We start from the raw sequence: 25,735 nt of genomic DNA on the forward strand, positions 1-25,735 counted from the left end.
GCAAAACGAAAAGGAAATTCGAAAGAAATTTGTACTGAAAACACACCAGGTTAATAAAAAAATTCATGCACTGTGAGTACTATTTTTTCTTTGATATTACTGAAGGATGTTATTACATGATTAACAATAATTTTGTGTAGTTAATAACTTTCACAATGCAGATTTGAATGAAGAAAGTACATTACTTAGAACCCCTCTAAGTAATGTCACTAATGAAGTTGAAAGATTACTTCCCTTTACGCAATTTACATCTGAAGACCTTGATTGTACGTAACAGTCTTCTAACCTCCTACATTTAAAAATGTGATGTTTCCGCATGTATTTATTTGTTCTTCTTTACTTAAATTCTTTCCAATCATGATCAGTTTCCCAGAGAAGAAACAACTTGAAGGCATTTGCAAGAGCAAAAGGGAAGGGGAAGTTGAAAGAAAATATTAAGAACAAGTTCACCAAATTAAGTAGACATTTATTTGCTGAAGAATCTGTATCAGACAAGCTTAATCCTGACTACGATTATGAACAAATTGGTATTGATTAGTTTTGACTTGAGTGCATGAATTACTAATTTCATTCTTTCTAATCTTTCCAAATTCAGTAATATGAGTAACAAATATATGCTCATCAATATCAGATCAATCCAGAATTGTTGGAGAAAGTGCAGTGATTGATGATTTTCTTCACAATTATGATGAAGGTAATGAATATAAACCTGGTACTTCAATATTCACTTGTGTTATTGTAATTATTTCATATATGGCAGGTTCCAGTGATGTTGACGAATGTGAAAATGATTGTGGCATAATCGAGGAACAACGTGCAGGTTGTAATATACCACTTTTCTAAAGAATGTTTAATTTTTGCGACTTTATAGTATTTTTGGTTGTATTAATTCATGTTGTTCTTTAGTCCCAAAAGAGTATGATACACTGGGTGGTCCATCGCATAAATGTAGATATTGCCACGCTTTTTTATGGAAGGAAGAGAGGGTGAACAAGTCATGCACAAAAGGCATTCCTGTGTTTTCTATGTCATGCACAAAAGGCATTCCTGTGTTTTCTATCTGTTGTAAGAATGGGCAGGTCATCTTATCAAAGAATCCAAGAATCCAAAAACTCCGTCTTACTTGTGGCAACTCTACAATGACCCTAAGAAAGCAAAACATTTCAAAAAGTGTAGTCGTGTTTATAATTCAATGTTTGCCTTCACTTTTACGGGCGGTAAGGTTGATCATTCAGTAAACAATGGTCGTGGAACTTATGTTTATCGTTTGAATGGTCAAAATACCATGTCTTTGGTTCTTTGATTCCTGATAACGGAAAAAGTCCAAAGTTCTGTTAGTTGTATATTTATGATACCGATAATGAAGTCTCCAATAGAATGCAGTGGGTAGATTGTAATGATGGAGATGGTGTTGATCCTGAGATTATCAGGGAGCTTATGAAAATGTTTGATGAAAATAATGAGTTGGTGAAGAGGTTTCGTATTGCACGTGATCGGTTTGAAGATACTGGTGTTGTTGATCTAGAGATTATTTTGAAGGTTTGTCGTTCCGAAAGTGGTCGGGAAAATTATATTGGTCCATCTAATGAAGTGGCTGGAATTATGGTTGGTGAACTTGAAGAAACTGAAGAGTCCCGTGATATCATTATTCAGGCTACAAACGGTGCTTTTCACCGTGTAAAAAATATACATCCCAAACTAATGGCTTTGTAGTATCCAATTCTTTTTCCCACTGGAGAAGATGAATATCATAAAGGGATTGAATATGCTGAAACTCCTGAAAAAAAGGGAAAACACGACATTCATGTTCAATGAAGGACTTTTACTCATACAGGCTTCATGTTAGACATAATCAAGGTAAAAATTTATTGAAATACTGATTGTTGTAATGCAGTTGGTCTTAAACTTTTTTAATATAAACTGATTTGATAACTATTTGTTATCAGGAATGTCATCCCGAATTGGGGGAATGCTTTTTTAGCAGTATATTGTAGATGCATTCTCAACAATAGAGCAGGCCCGATTGTGGTGGTTTCAAACCCACCAGACCACGTTACGCAATGAATTGTACAATCATATCTATGACATTTTGAGGCAAGGCGACATTGACTCCAAAAATGTTGGAAAAAGTGTTATTCTTCCGGCTGGATTTGTTGGGAGTAGACATTATATGCAGCTGAATTTTCAGGATGCCCTTGCTGTATGTCGTTATATTGGGCATCCTAACATTTTTTTGACTATGACGTGTAATTCGATGTGGGATGAAATTCTTCAGATGATGAAGCTTTTTCCAAATGGCGATCCTCATGATAGTCCGGATATTATTTCTCATATTTTTTCATTTAAAGCTTCAACAGTTGGTAGAAGATGTTAAGAAGAAAGCATATTTTGGAACATGTCTTGGAGGTACATGTTTAAAGTTTTGTTTTGTATTTTTTTATTGTTATGATTATATTATTTATATTAAAATAGTTTGTATTGCAGTTATGTATGTCATAGAGTTTCAAAAGCGTGGATTGCCGCATGTTCACATGTTGATATGGCTTGATTCAACGCCGAAAAAGAATCTGAAGAAAAATGTTGACAATTTTGTGTCCGCAGAAATTCCCAATCCTGATGTTGATCCTGTTGGTTATAATGCTGTTAAAGCCTTTATGATTCATGGTCCTTATGGTACCGATAATATGAAATCTCCTTGCATGAAAGATTTTAAATGTAGTCGGCATTTTCCGAAAAAGTTAGTATTCTTGCATTTTGTCATATATATATAGTTTCATAAATAGTATGTCCAGTTTATAATATGTTGATATAACTTAGGTATTGCTCTCGGACAATGTTTGATGAATGCGGTTTCCCTATTTATAAGAGGAGGAAGACTGGCATTACTGTTAAAGTGCGAGGTGCTGAATTGGACAACCAGTATGTGGTTCCATATAATAGAGATCTTCTGGTAAAGTATCAATGTCACATGAATGTTCAAGTCTACTGCCATGCTCGAAGCTTGAAATACCTATTCAAGTATTGCCTCAAAGGCCACGATAGAGCCACTGTTGAAGTTAGGAAAAAAGGAATCCAATATTCTACGTTAACATTTGAAGTAGTTGATGAGATGCAATGTTTTTTTATGATCGGTATGTATGTGCAGCAGAAGCAGCTTATCGTATTTTTTGATTTGAAGTACATCATAGATCCATATCGGTAGAACGACTGTCTTTCCATCTATTAGGATTGAAAAATTGTACATTTCGGTCCGATGAGCCGTTTGACAGAGTTGTAAGACGTGAACAGAATCGAGGGAGCAAGTTGGAAGCATTTTTCTTTCTTAATAATTCAGATTCACAAGCAAGGAAGTGCACATAAAATCAGATTCCTAAATATTATGTTTGGAATGGAGGTGAAGGAATTTGGACAGTTCGTAAAAGAGGTCTGCACATTAGGCGTTTGACATATACTCATCATAGTACTGGTGAGTTATGGTATCTTCGATTGTTACTTACAAAGATAAGTGGTCCTACATCTTTTCGGGATTTGCGGACTGTAAACAATATTGTGTACTATACATTCCAAGACACATGCAGTGCTCTTGGTTTGTTGGATGATGATAAAGAATAGCACGAGGTTATCCATGATTGTTCTAAATGTGGTTTTCCTGGCCAGATACGTTAGTTGTTTGTACATATTGTTCTTAATTGTCAAGTGTGTGACTTAAAAAGCTTATGGCTGGCACACTGGAATGCAATGGCTGATGATGTACTGTACATGGAACGATCAATAAAGTTGAACCAACAGCTGATGCTTGATGAGGAACAGATTCAATTTTATGACCTTGCCGGTTAGTGTACTTTGTGTTCAATCGATCATATATTGTATGCGAATATTTTGTTTTTTTACTGGACTTATCTAATTAAAGTTGTTCAAAATTACAGAAATTAACAATTTGTTACGTTCCGTTGGAAAAAGTTTGAAGGATTTCCCGCAACTACCTCAACCGCCTGCAGAATATTTATGTCATGGTATCAATAATTTGGTATTAGATGAAATAACTTATGATCGGGAGGAAATGTTGTTGGAGTTCAACATATTGTACGACAATTGTAACAAAGAGTAGAGAAGTCTTTATTCTTCTGTTATGCAATCTGTGGATAATAAAGAAGGTAGAGTCTTTTTTGCTTATGGCAGTGGTGGCTGTGGTAAGACTTATCTATGGAAAACCATAATTTGCAAGTTACGTTTGGAAGGAAAGATTGTTCTTCCAGTCGCTTCTTCTGGAATTGCAACGACACTTCTTCCTGGGGGCCGTACTGCTCACTCACGGTTTAAGATTCCTATTAATCTTGATGAATAATCATTTTGTAATATTGGGAAGAATTCTGACATTGCACATCTCATTCGTAATACAAGTTTAATAATTTGGGATGAAGCTCCCATGCAGTACAGGTATGCGTTTGAATGTCTTGATCGATCGTTACGAGATATAATGAAGTATGTGGATGTTATATTTTTTGATATGCCACTTGGAGGTGTCACTGTGCTTTTCGGTGGTGACTTTAGGCATATTTTGCCGGTTATTACTTATGGTTCACGTAGTGATATTGTCTCAGTATGCATAACAAGATCAAGATTGTGGAATATTTGTCAAGTTCATATTTTGAATAAGAATATGCGGCTGATTAATTGTGGTACAAATTTTGAAAGTAGCCGTACTAAGGAGTTTGCTCAATGGGTTCTTGATGTTGGAAATGGTCGTATTCAACATACACGCCCCAAAGAAGGCAGATTTAACGACTTTGGAATATGTATTCCTACTGCCTTTTGTAATATGGAAGAGTGCAATTTTATTGAGAAGATGGTGGAGAGTATATTTCCCGAATTTGTGCAAAATTTCAAAGATGCAGAATATATTAGTGAAAGGGCAATTTTAACCCCGACGAATCAAACTGTTTCATTTATCAATTCCGTATTGTTGATCTTATTCCTGGTGAAGAATTTTCTTACCTAAGTGTTGATAAAGCTGATGATTTTGGTGGGACTAATGTTGAGCTTGATGTTGCTTTTCCAACTGAATATTTAAATTCTCTTGCAATTCCTGGTTTGCCGAATCATGAGTTGAAGTTGAAAGTCGGTGTAGTTGTCATGCTTATGAGGAATTTAAATCAGACACTAGGTTTGTACAATGGTACGAGAATGATTGTTACCAAATGTTTCAAATATTGTGTACAATGTGAAGTAATTTACAGAAGTTTTGTAGGTACGAGACATTTTATTCCTAGAATGGAATGTTGTCCCAGTGATTCAAAACTACCCTTTAAGTTGGTTCGAAAGCAAATGCCTCTTCAAATTTGCTACGCAATGACTACCAAAAAATCTCAAGGTCAATTACTTCAAATGGTTGATTTATATTTACCGAAATCAGTTTTCACTCATGGTCAACTATATGTTGCTATTAGTAGAGTTACATCTCCAGAAGGTTTGAGAATCTTCATAGATGATGAAAATGGTGAATGAACCACATTCACTGAAAATGTTATCTTCCAGGAAGTTTTCTATAATTTACCATGTGTTTATATCGTAAGTAGTGGTTGTATGTTAATTATGCAGAGATATATTTTTTTTATGAACAATAGTCCATTTTGTTTAGAGAATTTAAACTGCTTGACTATGGTAACCAAAGTATACTTCTGCGAGAGTTTATCAACATCTTAATATTGAAGTACAGAACTTATTTTGGAAATATTTGTTGCATGAAGGATATGGATGTCTTTCATTACTTAGTTTATCTAACTAAGAAAAAGTTTGTTATTGTCAATCAAATATTTGATAGGAATCATAAATTGATTTAAATTGATGGAATTATTGCACTATGAAATGGTTGGGAATTTTTCATGTTAGATGTACGAAGTTATAATATATTGTATAAGTAGGTTTCTACTTTAGTGTTTTGGTTATGAAGAGGGTTGACATTTACCATGGAATGTTACTTTTATTGTTAGAAAAGGGCAGCGTTTTAAGAATACAGGAATTGAACCGATTAATACTCATCAAGTAATACAATTATAACAATAAAATAGTTGTAATCTAATATTATAATGTATTCAATTTCTAATCCAAATAATCTTCGATTTTTATTTAGTTCTTATTTAATATCTCGATTCATATTCCCTAATGCCATTTGCAGTAGTTGTCATCCAAAAATGCAAATTTGGATCCAAATTTATATCCAACTCAAACATTGTGATCTAAATATTTTATCTAAATTACTTTTTACATATAATAATATATAAATATCATATCAACAATTTTATCTTAAATTTATCGTTTAATCATTATTAAGATTTTATATAACATTTCATAAATTAATTAAAATGAAAAAAATTAATACAAATAAAAATATTAAAGTTGTTCACTCATTTCACGAAAAATACATTCAATGCAATAATTAACATACAAAATATTATTGATACACATTAATTTTATGAATTAGACTATTCTTCCCACAAATGCTCAATTAGTTTATCTCTAAGTGCAATACATGTCTCTTTATTTTTTATTTTTCTAAAGCGGTCCAGGATTTCTTGGGATCGAGTATTTTCATTGATGGGAATAATCTCAACTTTTATATCCGGCACTCTTGATTTTTCAATGTACTTCTATTTAAATTTTAATAAAATTATGTTTTTTCATTATTGTGATATCCCATATTTTTCAGAATTATTATTATTATTATTATTATTATTTGAATATGTTTAGGTGATTTTCTGATTAGGAAGGAATAAAATTGTGGATATTTTATTCTTGTTTGACGAGTTGGTGTTATTAAATGGTAATATGCTAATTGTTAAGTGTTATATCGATCCTTGTTAATTTCTAAAAATATTTACTTAAATATATTATTTTCAAAAGTTTATTTGAAAACAGATCAATTTTATTGATATCGGTAAATTGAGTTCGTTTAGTAATATTAGGGATTGGATGGATATTATGTCTTCTATATGTTGTATGTAATATTAATTGTGTGAGACTCAATTGTGATTGAGAATTATTTGTATTATTAATTACTGAGTCGTATCGTTTTGTCTTTGTCTTTAAAAGTGATTTTATTAAAAATTTAATTTTATAAATATTTAAATTATCTTTAAAATTATTTTTATGAATTTATAATTACAATAATTATTTTTGGGATTTTATAAAATTTAGAAATCAATATTTCATCAATTATTTAGCCCTGTATGATTTTCTGATTTCATTTATTTGTAAAATCCGTATTTAATTCCAAAATTCTTCAAAAATTACGAAACTCATATTTATTCAAGTTTGGAATATTTTGAAAATTTTAAAATTATTTTGGGAATTTTTGGGATTAATTTTACCTGCGCGTTGAATCGTTTAATTGTTAAAAGTGGGTATAAATTGCATTTCAAAAAGTGTTTTAAAATTACGAAATTTATATTTTTATAAATTTCGGGATATTTGTACCATTTTAAGACTATTTTCGTGATTTTATGAATTTGTTTCAAGTGCAGCTCGGTTCGTTAATTGTAAAATGCGGGTATAGCCCGCAAGTCAAAAATACTTTAAAAATTATGAAAATTTTATTTTTATTACTTTTAATTATTCCAAGAATTTTAGAATTATTTTGGTAATTTTTCGGGTTATATTTACCCGCACCTGTGTTCGTTAAATCGCAAAATGCGGGTTTGATGTTAAACTCAAAAATATTTTAAAAATTATGAAAATTTTATTTTACTAGTTTTCTAATTATTCTGAGAATTTTAGAATTTGTTTGGTAATTTTTCTGGTTTTATTTACCGGCGCGTTTATATGATAAGTTGAGAAATGCGGGGCAAAACAAAATTTTCAGATATAAATAAGGATATGTGTGTTGCTGTGCTCTGTTAAAAAAACAAAGCAAAATAAATAAAAAACAAAACAAAAAAATAGAAAACGTGTCTATGACTATTAATTTGGGATTTTTCTGAAGATATATTCCGGACATCAGATATTCTCCTCGGGGTGACCAGAATTTATTTTGGGTAAAGATTCCGAAATTCTGCTTTTTATATTTTGGGTATATTATAGCATGTTAGTATTTATATATTTATTTCGTAATTTTAGAAATGTGTTGTAGAAGTCATTTTGACTGTGTTATTCATTTCTGGAGTATTTATACGCGTAAATATGAATTATTGTGTTGATTGTTGTTGGTTGTATCGATATGATATCGGCTGGCAGTCCGAGAAATAGAGGAGGTGCTGTCCGATTTCCAAGAAAATATTATTTTTAGTTCTGAAGATTATTATTTTTATTATTATTCGAAAATAAATCCAAATTATTTAGTTAATGAATTTTAATTGATTATTTAATTAGAGTTAATTATTTCTTATGATTTAAAAATTCCGAAAAATGTTCAAAAAAATTTATATTAAATCAACTGTTTGTCCGTTTAATACGAAACGAACGCCTCTAGACTCAGAAAAATATTCCACTTTCATTAAAAATACTTTCGAGACCCAAATCCTTTTTTTTTCGAAAGATCGCTTGTTTTACGAATCATTCTGAGTCAATTATTGATCGAAAAATCCTATTTTTGACCCGATTTTAGTTTTAAGCGTACCTAGTCGGACCTTTTGACGAACCGAGTCATATGTGATATGAATTATGTGATACGTGAGTTATGTGCTTACGTTCTATGTGAATTACATGTGTATATGGATCAAGAGTCCTGTGTTTGTCTGTTATATTTATGTGTGGGCTATCGTATGGGTAGGCGATAGGCTTTTGACGCGCAGTTCATCGAGTGATTATCGATTAGATGATTAAAGTTCTATATTTTAATTATAGATGTGGATCATTCGATTTGATCAGGATAAGACGTTGGATAAAGAATAAGATGGAATGGTATTGGGTAGCTGACTTCTAGTAATCGCAGGAGCAGCATATCAGTAAAGTATTGGAAGGGAAGACGATGATGTTTTGAGACAGAATGTCAGGATTGATGCGTCTTTGCGAGTGTGACTAACTTCTAAAAACCCAAAGGCAAGTATCCCTATCATCACTTATTGTTCAAGTGATATTTATTTTAGATCTTTTTATGCAAGTATTATTTTCCCTATTCTCAGCTTAAAATAGATAAATATTTTACATATCACGGAATTAAATAATTCTGTTTATGCGAATACTCATCTGCTATTCTACGTTCAGAATAGTCAAGTGATTTTACTTATCTAATTATCGGATTTATAAGTATTTTGGATTTTGAGAAAAATGATTTGGTTGCGAATATTCCTACCCATGAATTGGGGGAATAAAATTATTTCGGGTGTCGGTTATTATGACCCCATTTCAATAAAAAGGTTTTAAGATTGGATCATAATTGCGTAAGTGACCGGGACAGACGGTCCAGCGGAGGGCTATTTCTAAGTGCCATATTGAATATTATGACACAATTTTTGCCACAGGCAGGTATATTGTCTTTTTGTTTGAGTACTCATGTTTTTGGGGTCACGTTTCTACGATTCATGACCTTGTGCTATCACACGGGCTGATCAGCATGTGATAGTACGTCCGTCGGAGGATGATCCCAGTCTAAATTATCATATCATTTTTTTGATATTCATAGAATAAATGATTTATAAACTGTTCTATTTTGGATTAACGGAAAAAGGTGATTTTGATTCAGTTTCTGATTTATACTGATACTTACGTTGTTGTTAAATATCAAAGGTGGTATTAGTATAGATGATTGATGTTGACTTCAGTATGGAATGTTGTGAGCATTGAAGTTCGTATGGATATCTAATTTGATATGACAACAAAATAAGTATTAATTTCAAGAGTTCAGTTTTGAATAAAGTTTATGATTCATTCCATAATCATTGTTTCTTGTTATTGTGGTTTACGATATTTCCGTAAACACTGTTTTACGAGTTTTATTCTCATAAAGATTCAAAGTATTGCTGAAGCCTTTCGCTCAAAAATATCAAAATGGTTTTGAATACAATTAAGGAATCAATTCTGGGGTTCCTCAACTAAAATTTTATGATTCAGCAATTATGATTTTAAATATTCTGCTCTAATGCAGATGTCAGTTTTATATCAAAACGACCATATATTCGCTATAATGATCTTGCTGAGCATTTCTTTCGCTCATACTTGCCTATTTTCAAATTTAACCTCCAGTGAGGATTAGCTTGCGCTGTTTAGCTGCGTAATTCAAGGAAGTAAAGAAGAAGTTCTTGGAAGGTGGTTGGGCCACGGTTTGCGAACTAGTGTAAGTTTTATTGTATAAAGTTGTTTATATTATATTATTTTATAGTTGTGTATTTTATTTGGGCCTAGTATACTTCATTTCGAAGTTATACTAGTGGGTTTAGCTTTGAGTTTGGAATTTATTGAAAAGAGTTTCAAAAGAAAGTCAAAAATTTATTTATGGAATTTGAATTTCTTGTTTCTAGAACTGTAACCTTAAAAGATCTTGAATTAGTTTGGGGTCATTTATGATAAATATCTTTCGCTGGCATTTAATTATTGATTAAACAGGTTAATTTGGATTGAAGTTTTATAGTGACGACCAAATCCGCTGACCCCGGATTTGGGGGCGTTACAATTATTTTAAGTTTTAGTTTAAAAATATACTTTTTAACTATTAATTATATTATGTTATAAACTATGTAATTAAGAAATCAAGAATTAATTTAAAATCTCATAAATTACAAATAACAAAATCATTATTTTATATTAAACTAACTGATCCAAAGATAAGTAATTTACCATAAATTTGGACTTTTGAAGCACGGTTGAATTTACCTTAATCTATGTTTTTTATAACAGTGGAGAAGAGTAAATGTATTTAAAACCTCTGCTATACGTTTATATTATGGAACATGCACATGGACGGAGAAGTTAGTTACATTTCTTTCCTAACATTTTTTTATAAATGATGAAGTTCATGTAAGTCTAATCAACGCCGAACGCATTAAATTGTTATTGTGTTTTTGCTTCTGCGCAACCTTCGTGGGAGATATACATGTTTGTTGAAAACCACATACATACCTTTATGCAACACTGTTTTAAGTTTTTAATATTAATAGAGGAACATCAGTCGGGGCACGAGCAGACAGTGACACAGTTGGGGTTGGTAATTGTAATAAATTTAGGTGATGAAGTTAGCACGCTTTCTTAGTTAGTGAAATACAATGACTGCTTCTCATTAATCAGTAAATGTGTAATAACGTGCATAAATTATTTCTTGGGCAGCAGAAAATGTGCTATGATTTGATGTTTTAATGTAGTACTTGTTCATTGTACATACATTTTATAGTACTAATGATGTGTTTCGTATTAAAATTGTTATCAAAAGGTTTTAACTTTAAAAAATTTATTGTATGATACAGATTGTTCAAAGAACGACCTTGAAACTGTTTTTTCCAAAATCAAGCAATAGATGTTTTCATACCCAAAATCAAGCAATATATTGATGGGACATTATTTTTGATTTAATAATTTACTGTGTTCAGAATTGTTGAGTTTATGAAATTATATTTTTGCATAAGTACGGGTTAAAGATGTAACTTATATATTAAGATATTTTCATATATATATATATAAATATAATTTTGATATTTTTTATTTAGATTTTTTTGAAAACTTGCTTAAATGTAATAAACATAATTTGGAAATGACTTAACTTTATACAGTGTAATCAAACATGTGTTATATTTTTTTGAAGCAAACAATTAAATGTTGGAAACATATAAATGATCCATACGTATTACAGCTATTTAAAAGAAAAAATTTTGTTAGGAAAAAATGTTCTATTGTAAATATTCGTACAATTGTTTTTTGGTAAATTATTTTCGTATTTACATGTAAGCATAAAATGGAATATGTATTTGGTTATATTTGAATTTAAATGTTTTAAATTTATATAATTACAATATTTAATTAACTTTAGATTCGGAGTACATACATTTTATAAAATGGATAAGTAAGTATTATTTTAACTATTATATTCCGAAATGAGTAGTCATCAATGAGTTTTTCGTGTTTGAAATAGATGGTAGAGTTTTTTGTCATCAGAAAGATGTAATACTCTTTGGCAACCAATAATTTTTTCATATGTCAAATATATATCACGTTAAGAAAAAACACGGAAATGTATTCTATATCTACGTGTGAGCATATAATGTAGTATGTATTTTTTTTTCTGAACCTAAATTATACGGATTTATAAACACATAGGGATTTGTTTAAGTTTGAATACCGATTATATCCATGATATTTTTTTGTATTTACCCTCTACATGTTTTATAGTTTATAGTTTGTATTTTAATTATATAAAGATGTTTTAGTACACTATATCTCACATTGATGAAAAACGTAAAATTAGATAATGAAATACTTTTATATTTTTGACGATTGAACATATATTTTTATAATTACTGCATGTAATTATTATAATTTTCTGCTTAAAAATTACTAAAACTTACTAATACTATTCAAGTAATGATCAATATGAATTAAATTTCCGGTATTTTTTATACCTTACATCTCATCTTGCTATAGAACATAAAATTTCACAACGATATGCTTTTCAGCACACACACACACACACATATATATATATATATATTTATATATTATTTTGAGATATATTATGTTGATATATATGTTTATAAAGATTATATTGATTTTAATGAAAATAATATTAAAATACTGTATTAGATATTGCACAGTTTATTGTATATGTTGGCAAAGATGTAATTTATAAATTTTTAAAATTAAACGTGTTAATTTTTATATAACGAAACAGTAATTTTAGAAAACTTTGTCTAAACCATGCGTATTACAGTTATATTTAAGAAGAATGTTGAAAGGAGAAAATATTCAATGTTAATTAGATATATAGTGATGTTTCTATGCATTACATACCGAATTGGTGTAAAATTAAAAATTTGAAGTCGTTAATCTTTTATGTACATATGTTATTGATATTTGCGAATTAAGTATTGTAAAATATTTTGCCTTCAGCCTATTACGTAAACCCGTATAGTCTATGCGGGGCGCACCCGAAAGGTAGCAGTTAATGGTTCCTTACGATTTTTTTTTTGCATAATCTTGGATAAAGATTTCATCATTCTTATCCGGGATATTGAAGTACGTGATTTTTATTGTAACTAATATAATATTGATTAAATAAGTAAGTTTTGGATTTCATGTCCAAAACATATTGATATAAATCAACTTTTATTGAATTGATTGAAAACAGAGATAAATTTAGAAATTGATAATTAATAAAACTCCGTATTACAAATAGACATGTAATATATATTTTCGTGTGGGCATAAAATGTAAAATGTATTTGTGTCTTCTGAACCTAAATTATATGGATTTATATACGAATAATATTTGGCTTAATTTTGAATACAGATTATATCCATTTTATTAAACGAATAGTAAATATTCGTGTAGTTAAATTTTGGTAGGTTATTTCCTATTTACATGCGACGAAAAAATGGAATATGTATTTGGTTATATTTGAATTTAAAATATATAAATTTATATAATTACAATATTAACATAACTTAGATTATAACCATTTTATAAAATGTATTTTCAAGTATCATTTTAATTATTTTGTACGGAAATTATTAGTAATTGTATAGTTTTTTTTATCTCCGGACATATATAATACGCTTTGCCAACCAATAATTTTGTCATATATAAAACATATTACATTAAGAAAAAACACGGACACGTATTCTATATCTATGTGTGAGCATATAATGTAGTATGTATTTTTTTCTTTTGAACTTAAATTATACGGATATATAAACGGAATAGGGATTTGTTTAAGTTTGAATACATATTATATCGATTGTATCTTTTTGTATTTACCGTCTACATGTTTTATAGTTTATTGGATTCAAATTTTACATATATTTTATATGAATGAAAAGAATGTTAAATGTTAATTGAATATATACAGATGTTTTAGTACACTACATATCACACTGATGAAGAGCGTAAAATTAGATAATGAAATACCCTTAAATTTTTGACGATTGAATATATCTTTTTATAATTACTGCGTGTAATTATTATAATTTAATGTTTAAAAATTCTAAAACATACTAATATCGAATAAATAATGATCAGTCTGAAGTAGATTTTCGGTGGTTTTTTATTCCTTACATCTCATTCTGGTGTAGAACATAAAATTAGACAACTATATGCTTTTCATCACACACACATATGTATATATTATATTGATATTTACATGTTTATACAGATTATATTGATATTAATGAAAACAATATTAAAGTATTGTATTAGATATTGCATAGTTTATTGTATGTGTTGGCAAAGATGTAATTTATAACTTTATAGAATTTAACGTGTTAATTTTTATATAACGAAATAATAAATTTAGAGAACTTTGTCTGAACCATGCGTATTACAGCTATAGTTAAGAAGAATGTTGACTGGAGAAAATTTTCAATGTTAATTAGATATATAGTGATGGTTCTGTACATTACATACCGAAGTGTTGTAAAATTAAAAATTTGATGTCGTAAATATTTTATGCATATATGTTAATGATATTTGCGAATTAAGTAATGTAAAATATTTTTCCTCCAGCTTATTGTGTGAACCCGTGTGGTTTATGCAGTGCGTACCCGAAAGGTAGCGGTTACTATTTCCTTACGATTAAAAAAATATTTTGCCTAATTTTGAATAAAGATAACATCATTATTATCCGAGATATTAAAGTATGTGATTTTTATTGTAACTGAAATAATATTGATTAAATAAGTACGTTTTTTATTTTAATTGACAGAAACAAAGCTAGATTTTGAAATTAATGTTTAATAAAACTTAGTATTACAAATCACATGTGTCCACTAACACATATCCACAATATATAAAGACAAAACAAGAGTATCTTCCTAAAGAGTGAAATCTAGATTTACCATGTCTTTTAAGGATGGGTTAAGTATCACTTTGGTCACTGAAATGAGAGGCATGTATCAAAAGTTTCACTCTAGTAATCGGGGTATCACTTGTACCACTATAGTAGAGAATAATGACACATCGTCAGAGTTGACCTGTTGACTTGACGGAAAACGTAACATCTCTGTCGTGGAAGCATATGTGGACACACGTGGACTCTCTCCCTCCCTCCCTCCCTCCCTTACCCCCTCTCTCTATCGCTCTCCTTTTACCCTCTCTTTAGCTCTCTCTCTCTCTCTTACCCTCATACCCCATATAATATATTATTATATACATACATACAGATCGATTATGCTTGGACATGACTGCATCAATCATTCTTAGCTTTATCTCTCAAGAAGTCATCTGGGTCGGGATGAACCCGGCGAACTCTTTTTCTGGCTAAACCCGCACGATTGTGCTCGGTGTTTAGTCCAAATAGCACAACCAACATCCCAGCAACTCAATTAACATTACCACCCCTTCTAATGATGCCAAAATCTACGTTTCCAATCGGAAACTCCTTCAAATAGGCAAACTCGAACCTTTCCCAGCCAAACATCGATTTCAGTAGTTCATGAAGAAGAATAGAAAATCTATTCAAAGTTCTCAAATAACCCTTAAACTCGACTTGTACCAATTAGCAACAAAATGAACGTGTAAACATCATAAATAGATTATAGACAACATACAGAAGCTATTCATGAACTCAAAAACATCATAAAACCCCTAGAAATTAAAGTCCCAATTCAAGTCCATACCGACGAACAACAAAATTACAAAATACTTGACCTTATTTTGATCCCAATTACATGTACCCTTCTTCATCTTCTGTATATATATGTATGCATAGTTTGTTTGTTTTAATTATTAGATAAAGAATTTTCAGTGAGCTTCTTAAATGTGTGTTTTGGATTTTTTTTTATAGTTACTAATTGTTTATGTGGGGTTTGTTTGATAATTTCAAGTGCGTCCACGGGTGTGTCCATGTATGCTTCTACGACACTGACGTTACATTTTCCGTTAGGTCAACAGGTCAATTCTAACGGTGTGTCATTACTCTCCACTATAGTGGTACAAGTGATACCCCGATTACTACAGTAAACCTTTTGATACATGCCTCTCACTTCAGTGACCAAAATGATACTTAACCCTTTTAAGGATTATACTTCCATAACCAAACTCAGTTCTTCCACTATCAAATGGTGCATTCGTGTTCGTGTTCAGGCCATGTGGCGTAGGGTAACAAGAGAAACAAAAGAATTCCGTGGACTTAATATTTTGTTCATCGATGACTGTGTAAGTTATATTTCCAATTTTAAATATATTCATTCAGCATGTAATGAATTTTGAAGTGCAACTAACTATGTTGTTCTAACCACCTTCATTTATTACGCTTGCAGAGTAATCACATTCATGCTTTTATTAGTTCCAAAATCTCTAAACTGTTTGAGAAAGATCTGGAAAAAGGTGATATTTACAGAGTTTCGAATTTTATTGTTAAAGAATATGTTGGCGATGAAATGAACAGATGTGTTAGGAATGATAACCATATTTATTTTACCGATTTCACTTCACTTGTGAGAGATATAAACGAAGGGTTGCGAATTCCAGATTATAGTTTTGACTTAAGGAAATTGGCTGATAATGACAAAATGGAGATAGACAAACATTTTCTTACTGGTAAATTGTACATGTAGTTTCCACATATCTATGCCATTTGATAAAACATTTTGTAGATATAGATAATTATGAGTATAATTTTTCCCAGATGCTGTTGGTGTGCTTACTGGTAAACACACAAAGCATGAATATAGCAGTGAAAGTAATGAATCAAAAATCCAAGTCAAATTTTCTATAACTGATGGGAGGTATGTTTGTATTGCAGAAACTTATTTTATATCACGTACTATGTTATAGTCTTTTATCAGTTTCATGTTAACAGCTGTGTGAGGAAGGTGACTTTTTTTGATAACTTTGCTCGATGGGTTGATGAAGTTCTTTGTAAGCAACAAGATGAGTCATTTATAGTCATAGTTGCTAGAGCCAAGGTAAATAAATACGAAGGTAACAATAAATGAAGAAATAAATGATGCCAACTATATTGTAATTTTGCATATCATTCAAAAAATTTGGTTGTATTTTCATATTATTGGTTAAATATGTAGGTGATATCTATCTGACAAATTATTTATCGACAAGGTTCTATATCAATCCTAATCACTATAGTGTGAAGGAGTTTTGAACCAAGTAATGTCAAAGTTCTGGCCAATTTTTTATATGTGATTCTTTAACATGCAGATAGAAAACAAGCAGAAATGTCCTAATTATTTCAATTGTTTGCTTTAAAATCAGATTGCTTGATCCAACTTTTGAAAAATTTCCTTCTAATCTTGAAGAAATGGAAACTATATGTTTGAGGACTGTTAGAGAGATCATAAATCTGGATGACAAAAATAATGGGGTATTGTAAATTATCAGCCTTTGCATTCAGATAATATTTATCTGCCTGTGTCATGTTAAATGTTTCTATGTGTTTATTTTTTGTGTAAATGCATGCAGAAATAGGTTAATTGTCATGTAACTCTTAAAAAAGTAGAAAAAGCTGGTGGTTGGTGGGTATATATTTGTTGGAAGTATGATACTGATTTGGTGCTTGATGACGGTCGACATGTTTGTCCTAATGCTAAATGTAAAAGGCATTACCCATACCCAGAAAGGAGGTATTGTTAAAAATAGAAAATAGAAAATCATATGTACTATTTTGTAACACAATTTTCCTTATTGAATTTGTAGCTTATATTTGATCTGAATAGGTTTCAGATTTGTTCTCTTTTTTCTGATTCAACTGGAGCTATTGCAATCATATTTAAAGATCGGGAGTTGAAAAAATTGATTGGTAGAACGGTTTTTGAGGTGATGTTGGATGAAACAGATGTATGTATACTATATTACATGCATTATTGAATTTTGTGAAATTCTTTTCAAAAGTTAGTAAGACTATTCTTTAACAATGTGTTCAGAGTAAATGTTGATAATATGATATTATTTCAGGAATCTATTAATGGAAGTTTACCACTGTGTATTAAAAGGCTCGAGAACAAGGAGTACACTGTGACATTAATAATTAAAGAAGAAAACATTCCGGGTGGCAGCCGAGTCTATGAAGCATGCTCAGTCAGTGAAGGTTTGGATACTCTTGATGACGACAAGTCTAACTTTGATCCCCAAGCTCCGAGTGAAGAAAATATCAATTTTACTGTAAGTAGTAGGAAATATTATTTATCCATAGCATGAGAAGAAATAGATTTTCTATTGTTATTACAAGTGTTTAAAAATGGATGAACATGTGAACATTGTTTCAGGATATGGAATGCTACATTACAAGTACTTTGACGAAGGAAGAACCAAATAAGGTTTCTTCGCCATGCAAGAGAATACGAACGAGAAAGAGTATTCGAACTATATCGATAATTGATGATGAACATGTGCCATTGGCCAAGTAAAAAAGTATTAAAATCGAGAAGGTTGTTATATTTTAGAAATAATTCGTGAATATTGATAAGTTGTTATGCTATATACTAATTGGAAATCCTCTTTGCAGTGATGAATTTGGTCACTATTGAAAATGTTGCTGAAGACAGCTGCCTTTTGTTTAAATTTGGCCAATGTTATATTTTGTAATTTATTTTTGGACAATTTTATGGAGACGTAGTATGTTTCTATTATTTTGTAATGAACTCCATGTGCCATTACTATGGTTGTATATCATTCCTACGATACTTTTGGAAGTAATGAATGTATAACTTAATATTTTTTTATGTAATATATTGAATATATATCATGTTTAAGAATATTAAAATTCTATGTTGATATTGTTTCACATAACTTGCCTAAAGAATTGACTTTAGGTGATAAAAAAATTTAAGTTACAGTTTTATATTGAGTCATTATAGAATATAAAATTTGAAGTACATTTATATCAGGATATTGTTTTTTATAATTAAAAAGAAGTTAAGTAATATAAAATGTGTTAGGAATATGTTGTGAACTTGATGATAAATTATACAAAACATCTTAGTAGATTTAACTTAGTGAATTTTGTAGCACTCGACGGATGATCAAATAGCTACCCGACGGATGATTCAATATAATCCCGACGGATGATGATTTGACATCCATTGAGTGAGAAGCTTATGTAATAATAAGTATTGTAGCACATTTCTGCAAACAACTTTCTGTAGATTCTATAGGAGCTTATTAGTCATGTTGACTACTAGTAGATATGCAGAATAGGTTGATTAATTGTAAATATGAAATGTCTTGTAATTCTGCATAGTGAAATGGAGTCAAGTGTCAAATAGCTACCCGACGGATGATCAACAAAGCTACCCGACGGATGATCAACAAGCTACCCGACGGATAACAAACATGTACCCGACGGATGATCAATTTAAATATCTATTGAGTGACAACACGGTCACATGCGTTGGGTGTTTGCAAAAAGGAATGTGGCAGCCTATTTAGCAGGAAATTGAGAACAAAGAAGCATTACCATTTCTATGCAAGTTATGAAGATTTTCAAAGATGCTGGAATAGAGTAATGAAGCAGCATGGAGTTAGACTTGATAGGTTTTGTTTTATTATCCTATCTTATTACCATGTAAACTTGGTGATATATAAACCAAGTGTAGCTAGTAGAACAAACAACGAAGCAAACACATTTAGAAGAGAAATAGAAAAAGCTGTACTTGTCAAGAATTTTTCTGTAGTTTGTTTGTTCAACTTGTAAAGAAGCTGGTGAGCCAATTTGAGATTCACAGAGTTCTCAAATCAATATATATATATATAAATATAAATATATATATATATCTGGTGGATACATTCAAATCCACCAGAAAGTTTTAAAGACTTGTGTTTTTATTATTTTGTGTTTGATTTATTTAATTCTTTATTCCACACTTTGCAAATCAAAACTTTTATAAATATATTGAGTTAGAACATTTTTATAAATCTCAAAAAGAGGTCAGAATTACATTCAACCCCCCTTCTATAATTCTTGTTGTATTGTTAGGGAATAATAATTGGTATCAGAGCAAGCTTTTAAAGTACAAAGAGTGTAAAGATCACAACAAACAACAAAATGAACAAGAAGGATGTTGGAGTTAAAATTCCTTTTCTGGACAAAGACAATTATCACCACTGGAAGGTAAAAATGCATCGACATCTTCTTTCTCAAGATGAGGCCAAAGGACCTCATGTTCCCAAGCTTAGGCATAAATGGTCAAATCCTGATATTTAGCAAGTCAGGAAAGACAAGAAGGCCATGAATATATTGTTCAATGGAGTTGATAGTGACATGTTTGATAACATCATTAACTGCAAAACAGCCAAGGAGGTTTGTGGCACTATCCAGATTATTTGTGATGGTACTGAGCAAGTAAGGGAGAATAAGATACAGCTACTAATTCAGCAATATGAGCACTTTCATTGTGAAGATAGTGAGTCTCTCACTAATATTCTTAGTAGATTTCAAAAACTACTAAATGCTCTGAAGTTGCATGGAAGAGTCTATCAGAAAAAAAGACTCTAACCTCAAGTTCTTTAGATCTCTTCCAAAGGAGTGGAAACCAATGGCAGTCTTATTGAGAAATTCTCAGGATTACAAGGAGTTTACCTTGGAGAGACTGTATAGCATCGAAGACTTATGAGCTTGAAATAGAGCAAGATGAGAGGATGGAGAAGGGAAGGAAGAAAGGAGGGTCCATAGCACTGGTTGCTGAGTTAGAGAAAGAGAAAGAGATGAAGGTAGAAGCTGTTGAGTGTACTTCAAATGTCTGTGAGAACAAGGGCAAAGGGCTAGTAGCTGACAATGAAGATCATTTGAGCCAAGATGACATGGATGATATTTGATGAGCATTTAGAATTCCTTTCCAGAAGATTTTCCAAGCTCAAGTTCAAAAAGAACTTTGGAGCAGCCAAGCCAAGTAGAAACATGGTGGATAAATCCAAATTCAAATGTTTCAAATGTGGCTTGGCAGGGCATTTTTCCAGTGAGTGTAGAAAGTCAGATTCCAGCAAAAAGAAGTTTGAGCCTGTTGATTACAAACAGAAATATTTTGAGTTGCTCAAGCAAAAGGAAAGGGCTTTCATTACACAGGAAAATGACTGGGCAGTTGATGGATTGGATGAAGATGAGGATGTAAGCTATGTCAATCTAGCCCTGATGGCCAAATCTGATGAAACAGAAACAAGTTCTTCAAGTAATTAGGTAATCACCATTAAACTAGCATATTTATCTAAAGCTGAGTGTGATGCAATCAATGACATGTCTACAGAATTATATCACTTGCGTGTTACACTTAAGTCCCTCACTAAGGAAAATGCTAAAATTAAAGAAAATAATTTGTTTTTAAGTGAGAGGAATAATGTGCTAGAGTCTCAGTTTATTGAATTTGAAAAATTGAGAATTGAGTGTAAGATTGCTAAGGTTGGATTAACTGAGTCCTTGAAGAAAGAAGAGATTTTAAAGAAGTAGCTTGAACGAGAACATGAAGTGATTAAAGTATGGAAATCATCTAGAGATATCTATGCTCAAATCACTAAAGTTCAAGGTATTGAGTCCTTTTGTGATGCAGCCTAGAAAAAGAGTATAGAGAAGCTGGAATCCAATTTGGTTGAAGGATTGCTAACAGATGTGGACTCGACGGATGATGAGAGTCATCTGTCGGATAATCAAAAGGATTATCCGTCGAGTGACAAAGGGCCACATCCGTCGACTATGAGCAAACCTGTGAGCAAAGCCAAGCTTTCCAAGTTGAATGAAAAATATGGATCAATTTCCTAAAACTTTGTTTCAGGAGAATCAAGTCAAGTGAAGAAGGAGAAGAAATTGAATGTTGGTCATCTGTCCATCAAGCAATTGAATGATAGATTAGAAAAGATTGAGGTTAAAACAGTTTCTAGAAAGAAAAATAATAGAATGGGAAAGTAGGGATTAACAAACATAACAACTACACACCTGATAAGTATGCTCCAAGAAAAATCCGTGTTAAGTGTGGTAGTGTTAATCATTTGTCTGTTAATTATAAACTTACTATGCCTACTCCTATATCTGTACCCTCTTCTTTTCCCAACATGAATGTCATGCCTTCTATGCCTATGAATGCTATGTCTGCTCAGAATATGAATGCATAATTTGCTAATATGCCATTTGCACCTAATCCTTATTATGCTGCATTCAGTATGCCATAAATGCCATTTAGCATGCCTTACTGGAATAACATGTTTGCAAACAACATGCTTTTTTCTGTTAATCAAAATGTGCATGATAATTCTGTTTTAATGACTGGTTTCAAAGGTCCAACTCAAATGACAAAGGATGAATCAGAAATTCCCAAGTCAAATGAGATCAAACCTAAGAAACCAAAGAAGAAAGCTAACAAGGAAGGACCCAAGGAAACTTGGGTACCAAAATCAACTTGAATTGCTTTTGATGTGTGCAGGGAAACAGAAAGAATCTTTGGTACATGGATAGTGGTTGTTCAAGATATATGACTGGAGATTCTCACCTGCTTACAGAGTTCAAGGAGAGAGCTGACCCAAGTATTACTTTTGGAGATGACAACAAGGGTTATACTGTGGGATATGGCTTGATTTTAAAAGACAATGTCATCATTGAAGAGGTTGCCCTAGTGGATGGTCTCAAGCACAATTTGTTGAGTATCATCCAGCTTTGTGATAAGGGCAAATCAGTAACCTTCAATTCAGAAGCCTGTGTTGTGACAAACAAAAGAAGCAACAAAGTGGTTCTCACTGAAGTGAGAAAAGGAAATGTATATCTAACTGACTTCAACTCATCTAATACAGAATCTGTCACTTGTCTTCTCAGTAAAGCAAATCAAGATAAAAGTTGGCTATGGCACAAGAAACTGGCCCATCTAAACTTCAACACCATGAATGAGCTTGTCAAGAAAGAACTGGTAATAGGAATTCCTCAAGTGGAGTTTTTTAAGGATGGATTGTGTGATGCTTGCCAAAAGGGAAAGTAGATTAAAGCATTATTCAGAAAGAAGTTTGATTCAACAATTGAAGAACCTTTACAATTTTTACACATGGATCTATTTGGACCAGTCATTGTGTTGTCCATTTCAAGGAAAAGATTTTGCCTAGTAATTGTAGATGATTTCTCAAAGTTCTCTTGGACATATTTCCTAAAGTCCAAAGATGAAGCTAGTGAAATCATTATCAATCACATAAGGCAAGTCAACAATCATCCTTATTTTAAAGTAAGAAGAATCAGGAGTGATAATGGAACTGAGTTCAAGAATTCTGTGATGAGATCATTTTGTAAAGAGAATGGGATAATGCATGAGTTTTCTGCATCAAGAAATCCAAAACAAAATAGAGTCGTGGATAGAAAGAACAGATCTCTTATTGAAGCCGCAAGGACAATGCTTGAAGAATCAAAGTTACCAACATATTTTTGGGCTGAAGTTGTGAATACTGCCTGCTACACTCAGAATATTTCTTTGATTAATCAAGCAAAGTGTATGACACCCTACCAATTGTTTAAGAACAAGAAACAAACCCTAAATTTTCTTCATGTCTTTGGCTGCAAATATTTTATCTTGAGGAATCAAACTGATCAACATGGGAAGTTTGATGCTAAAGCAGATGAAGGAATTTTTATTGGATATGTTGTGGGAAAAGCATATAGAGTCTACAATCTTAGAACCAACATTGTTATGGAATCAATACATGTTGTGTTTGATGATAAAAAGATTGAAGGACTGCAAGATGAAGATTCTCATGAAAGCCTCAAGTTTGATAATATGGAAATGGTTAGTGATGACAGTGATGACGAAAGTGATCAAGAAACAGTGAATAATGATAATGCAGAAAAATCTACAACTAATGAAGCACATAATTCAACATCTGTCGAGTTGCAAAATGATTCATCCGTCGGGAGATAATCTACCTTATCCATTGGGAGACAACAGCTTCATCCGTTGGAACATAAAGTGCACCATCCGTCGGGTCATTAAGAGAAGCTGAAAGTCAGAATAAATCACTTACAGAAAGTTCTCCTTTCTTAAATCAAAGATTCACAAACTCAGGGGGAGTTGCTATTAATCAAAACTCAGCCACACATCAAGACAACAATGAAGCCTCTTCATTTAGAGCTAATCTACCTCAACAAAGAAAATAGACTGAAGATCACCCTTTTGAGCTAATCATTGTTGATGCATCTTCTAGAGTTCAAACAAGGAGAGCAACTCAAGAAGAATGTCTATATAACAGCTTCCAATCTAAAGAAGAGCCAAAGAAGGTAGAAGAAGCTTTGTTGGATCTTGATTGGATTTTAGCTATGCAGGAGGAGCTAAACCAATTTGAAATGAATAAAATATGGAAGCTGGTACCCAAGCCCAAAGGAAAGAATCCAATTGACACCAAATGGGTATTCAGAAACAAGATGGATGAAAATGGCATAGTAGTAAGGAACAAAGCTAGATTGGTTGCCAAAGGCTATTGTCAACAAGAAGGAATATATTTTGATGAAACTTTTGCCCTTGTTGCAAGACTTGAAGCCATCAGAATTTTCTTAGCCTATGCAGCTCATGCCAATTTTAATGTCTATCAAATGGATGTCAAAAGTGCTTTTCTGAATGGAGATTTGGAGGAGGAATTCTATGTTAGTCAGTCTCCTGGTTTTGAAGATCCAAATTTCCCAAATCATGTCTACTATCTTTTAAAAGAACTTTATGGACTGAAGCAAGCACCTAGAGCCTGGTATGACACTTTATCAAAGTTTTTTTTTGGAAAACCACTTCACAAGAGGTACTGTTGATAAAACTTTATTCTTTAGAAATATTAATGGCTCTAGTATACTTGTTCAAATTTATGTAGATGATATTATTTTTTGCTCTACAGATGAAAAACTTTGCAAAAAGTTGCCAAATTGATGCAAAGTAAGTATGAAATGAGCATGATGGGAGAAGTAACTTACTTTCTTAGCTTACAAGTTAAGCAAGTTAGTGATGGAATATTCATTAGTCAAACTAAATACATTCATGATCTTAAAGAAGTTTGATCTAATGGATTGCACATCTGTAAAAACTCTCATGGCCACTACAACTAAGCTTGAATTAAACACTACTGAAAAGTTTGTGGATATTTCAAGCTATAGGGGCATGCATGGTTGGCTCAATCCTGTACTTTACAGCTAGTAGGCCAGATCTAATGTTTTCTACTTTTCTTTGGCTAGATTTCAGGCTGATCCTAGAGAATCTCACTTAGTAGTTATTAAGAGAATTTTCAGATATCTCAAGGGAACACCAAAACTTGGAATTTGGTACCCTAGAGATTCTGGTTTTGATCTAACTGGTTATTCAGATGCAGATTATGCAGGTTGTAGACTAGACAGAAAAAAGTACAACAGGAACCTGTCAATTTCTAGGGAACAAGCTTGTGTCCTGGTTCAGTAAAAAGAAAAATTCAGTTTCTACTTCTACAGCTGAAGCTGAATATATTATTGCTGGTAGTTACTGTGCACAGATTCTGTGGATGAAAAACCAATTGTTGGACTATGGTCTACAAGTGGATAGAATTCCCATTTTATGTGATAACACAAGTGCAATTGCCATCACTGAAAATCCAGTGCAACATTCAAGAACAAAGCACATAGACATCAAGTATCACTTCATAAGGGAACATGTGATTAATGGTACTGTGAAACTTCATTTTG

General features: G+C 31.6%; 1 protein-coding gene and 1 pseudogene across 1 annotated transcript; one reads left to right on the forward strand and one right to left on the reverse strand.

The window, feature by feature from the left end:
• LOC141660134 (putative ripening-related protein 1) overlaps positions 1 to 25,735 on the reverse strand; it is a 239,222-nt pseudogene that overhangs the window by 18,279 nt on the left and 195,208 nt on the right.
• On the forward strand, positions 1,396 to 5,366 carry LOC141661537 (uncharacterized). Its single transcript, XM_074468554.1, has 5 exons — positions 1,396 to 1,857; positions 1,947 to 2,406; positions 2,485 to 2,737; positions 2,818 to 3,832; positions 3,927 to 5,366. The coding sequence occupies exons 2-4, from the start codon at positions 2,295 to 2,297 to the stop codon at positions 3,200 to 3,202; spliced, it is 750 nt and encodes a 249-aa protein (XP_074324655.1). The 5' UTR covers positions 1,396 to 1,857; positions 1,947 to 2,294; the 3' UTR covers positions 3,203 to 3,832; positions 3,927 to 5,366.

This window comes from Apium graveolens, chromosome 5 (assembly GCF_009905375.1).
Source record: "Apium graveolens cultivar Ventura chromosome 5, ASM990537v1, whole genome shotgun sequence".
In the NCBI taxonomy this organism is placed as follows: domain Eukaryota; kingdom Viridiplantae; phylum Streptophyta; class Magnoliopsida; order Apiales; family Apiaceae; genus Apium; species Apium graveolens.

What these genes read in the sequence shown, in the direction of transcription:
- LOC141661537 (XM_074468554.1), top strand. Translation starts at nt 2,295, where the DNA reads ATGGCGATCCTCATGATAGTCCGGATATTATTTCTCATATTTTTTCAT. An exon ending in TTTTGGAACATGTCTTGGAG is followed by an intron (nt 2,407 to 2,484) that starts GTACATGTTTAA and finishes TTTGTATTGCAG; the next exon opens with TTATGTATGTCATAGAGTTT. An exon ending in AGTCGGCATTTTCCGAAAAA is followed by an intron (nt 2,738 to 2,817) that starts GTTAGTATTCTT and finishes GATATAACTTAG; the next exon opens with GTATTGCTCTCGGACAATGT.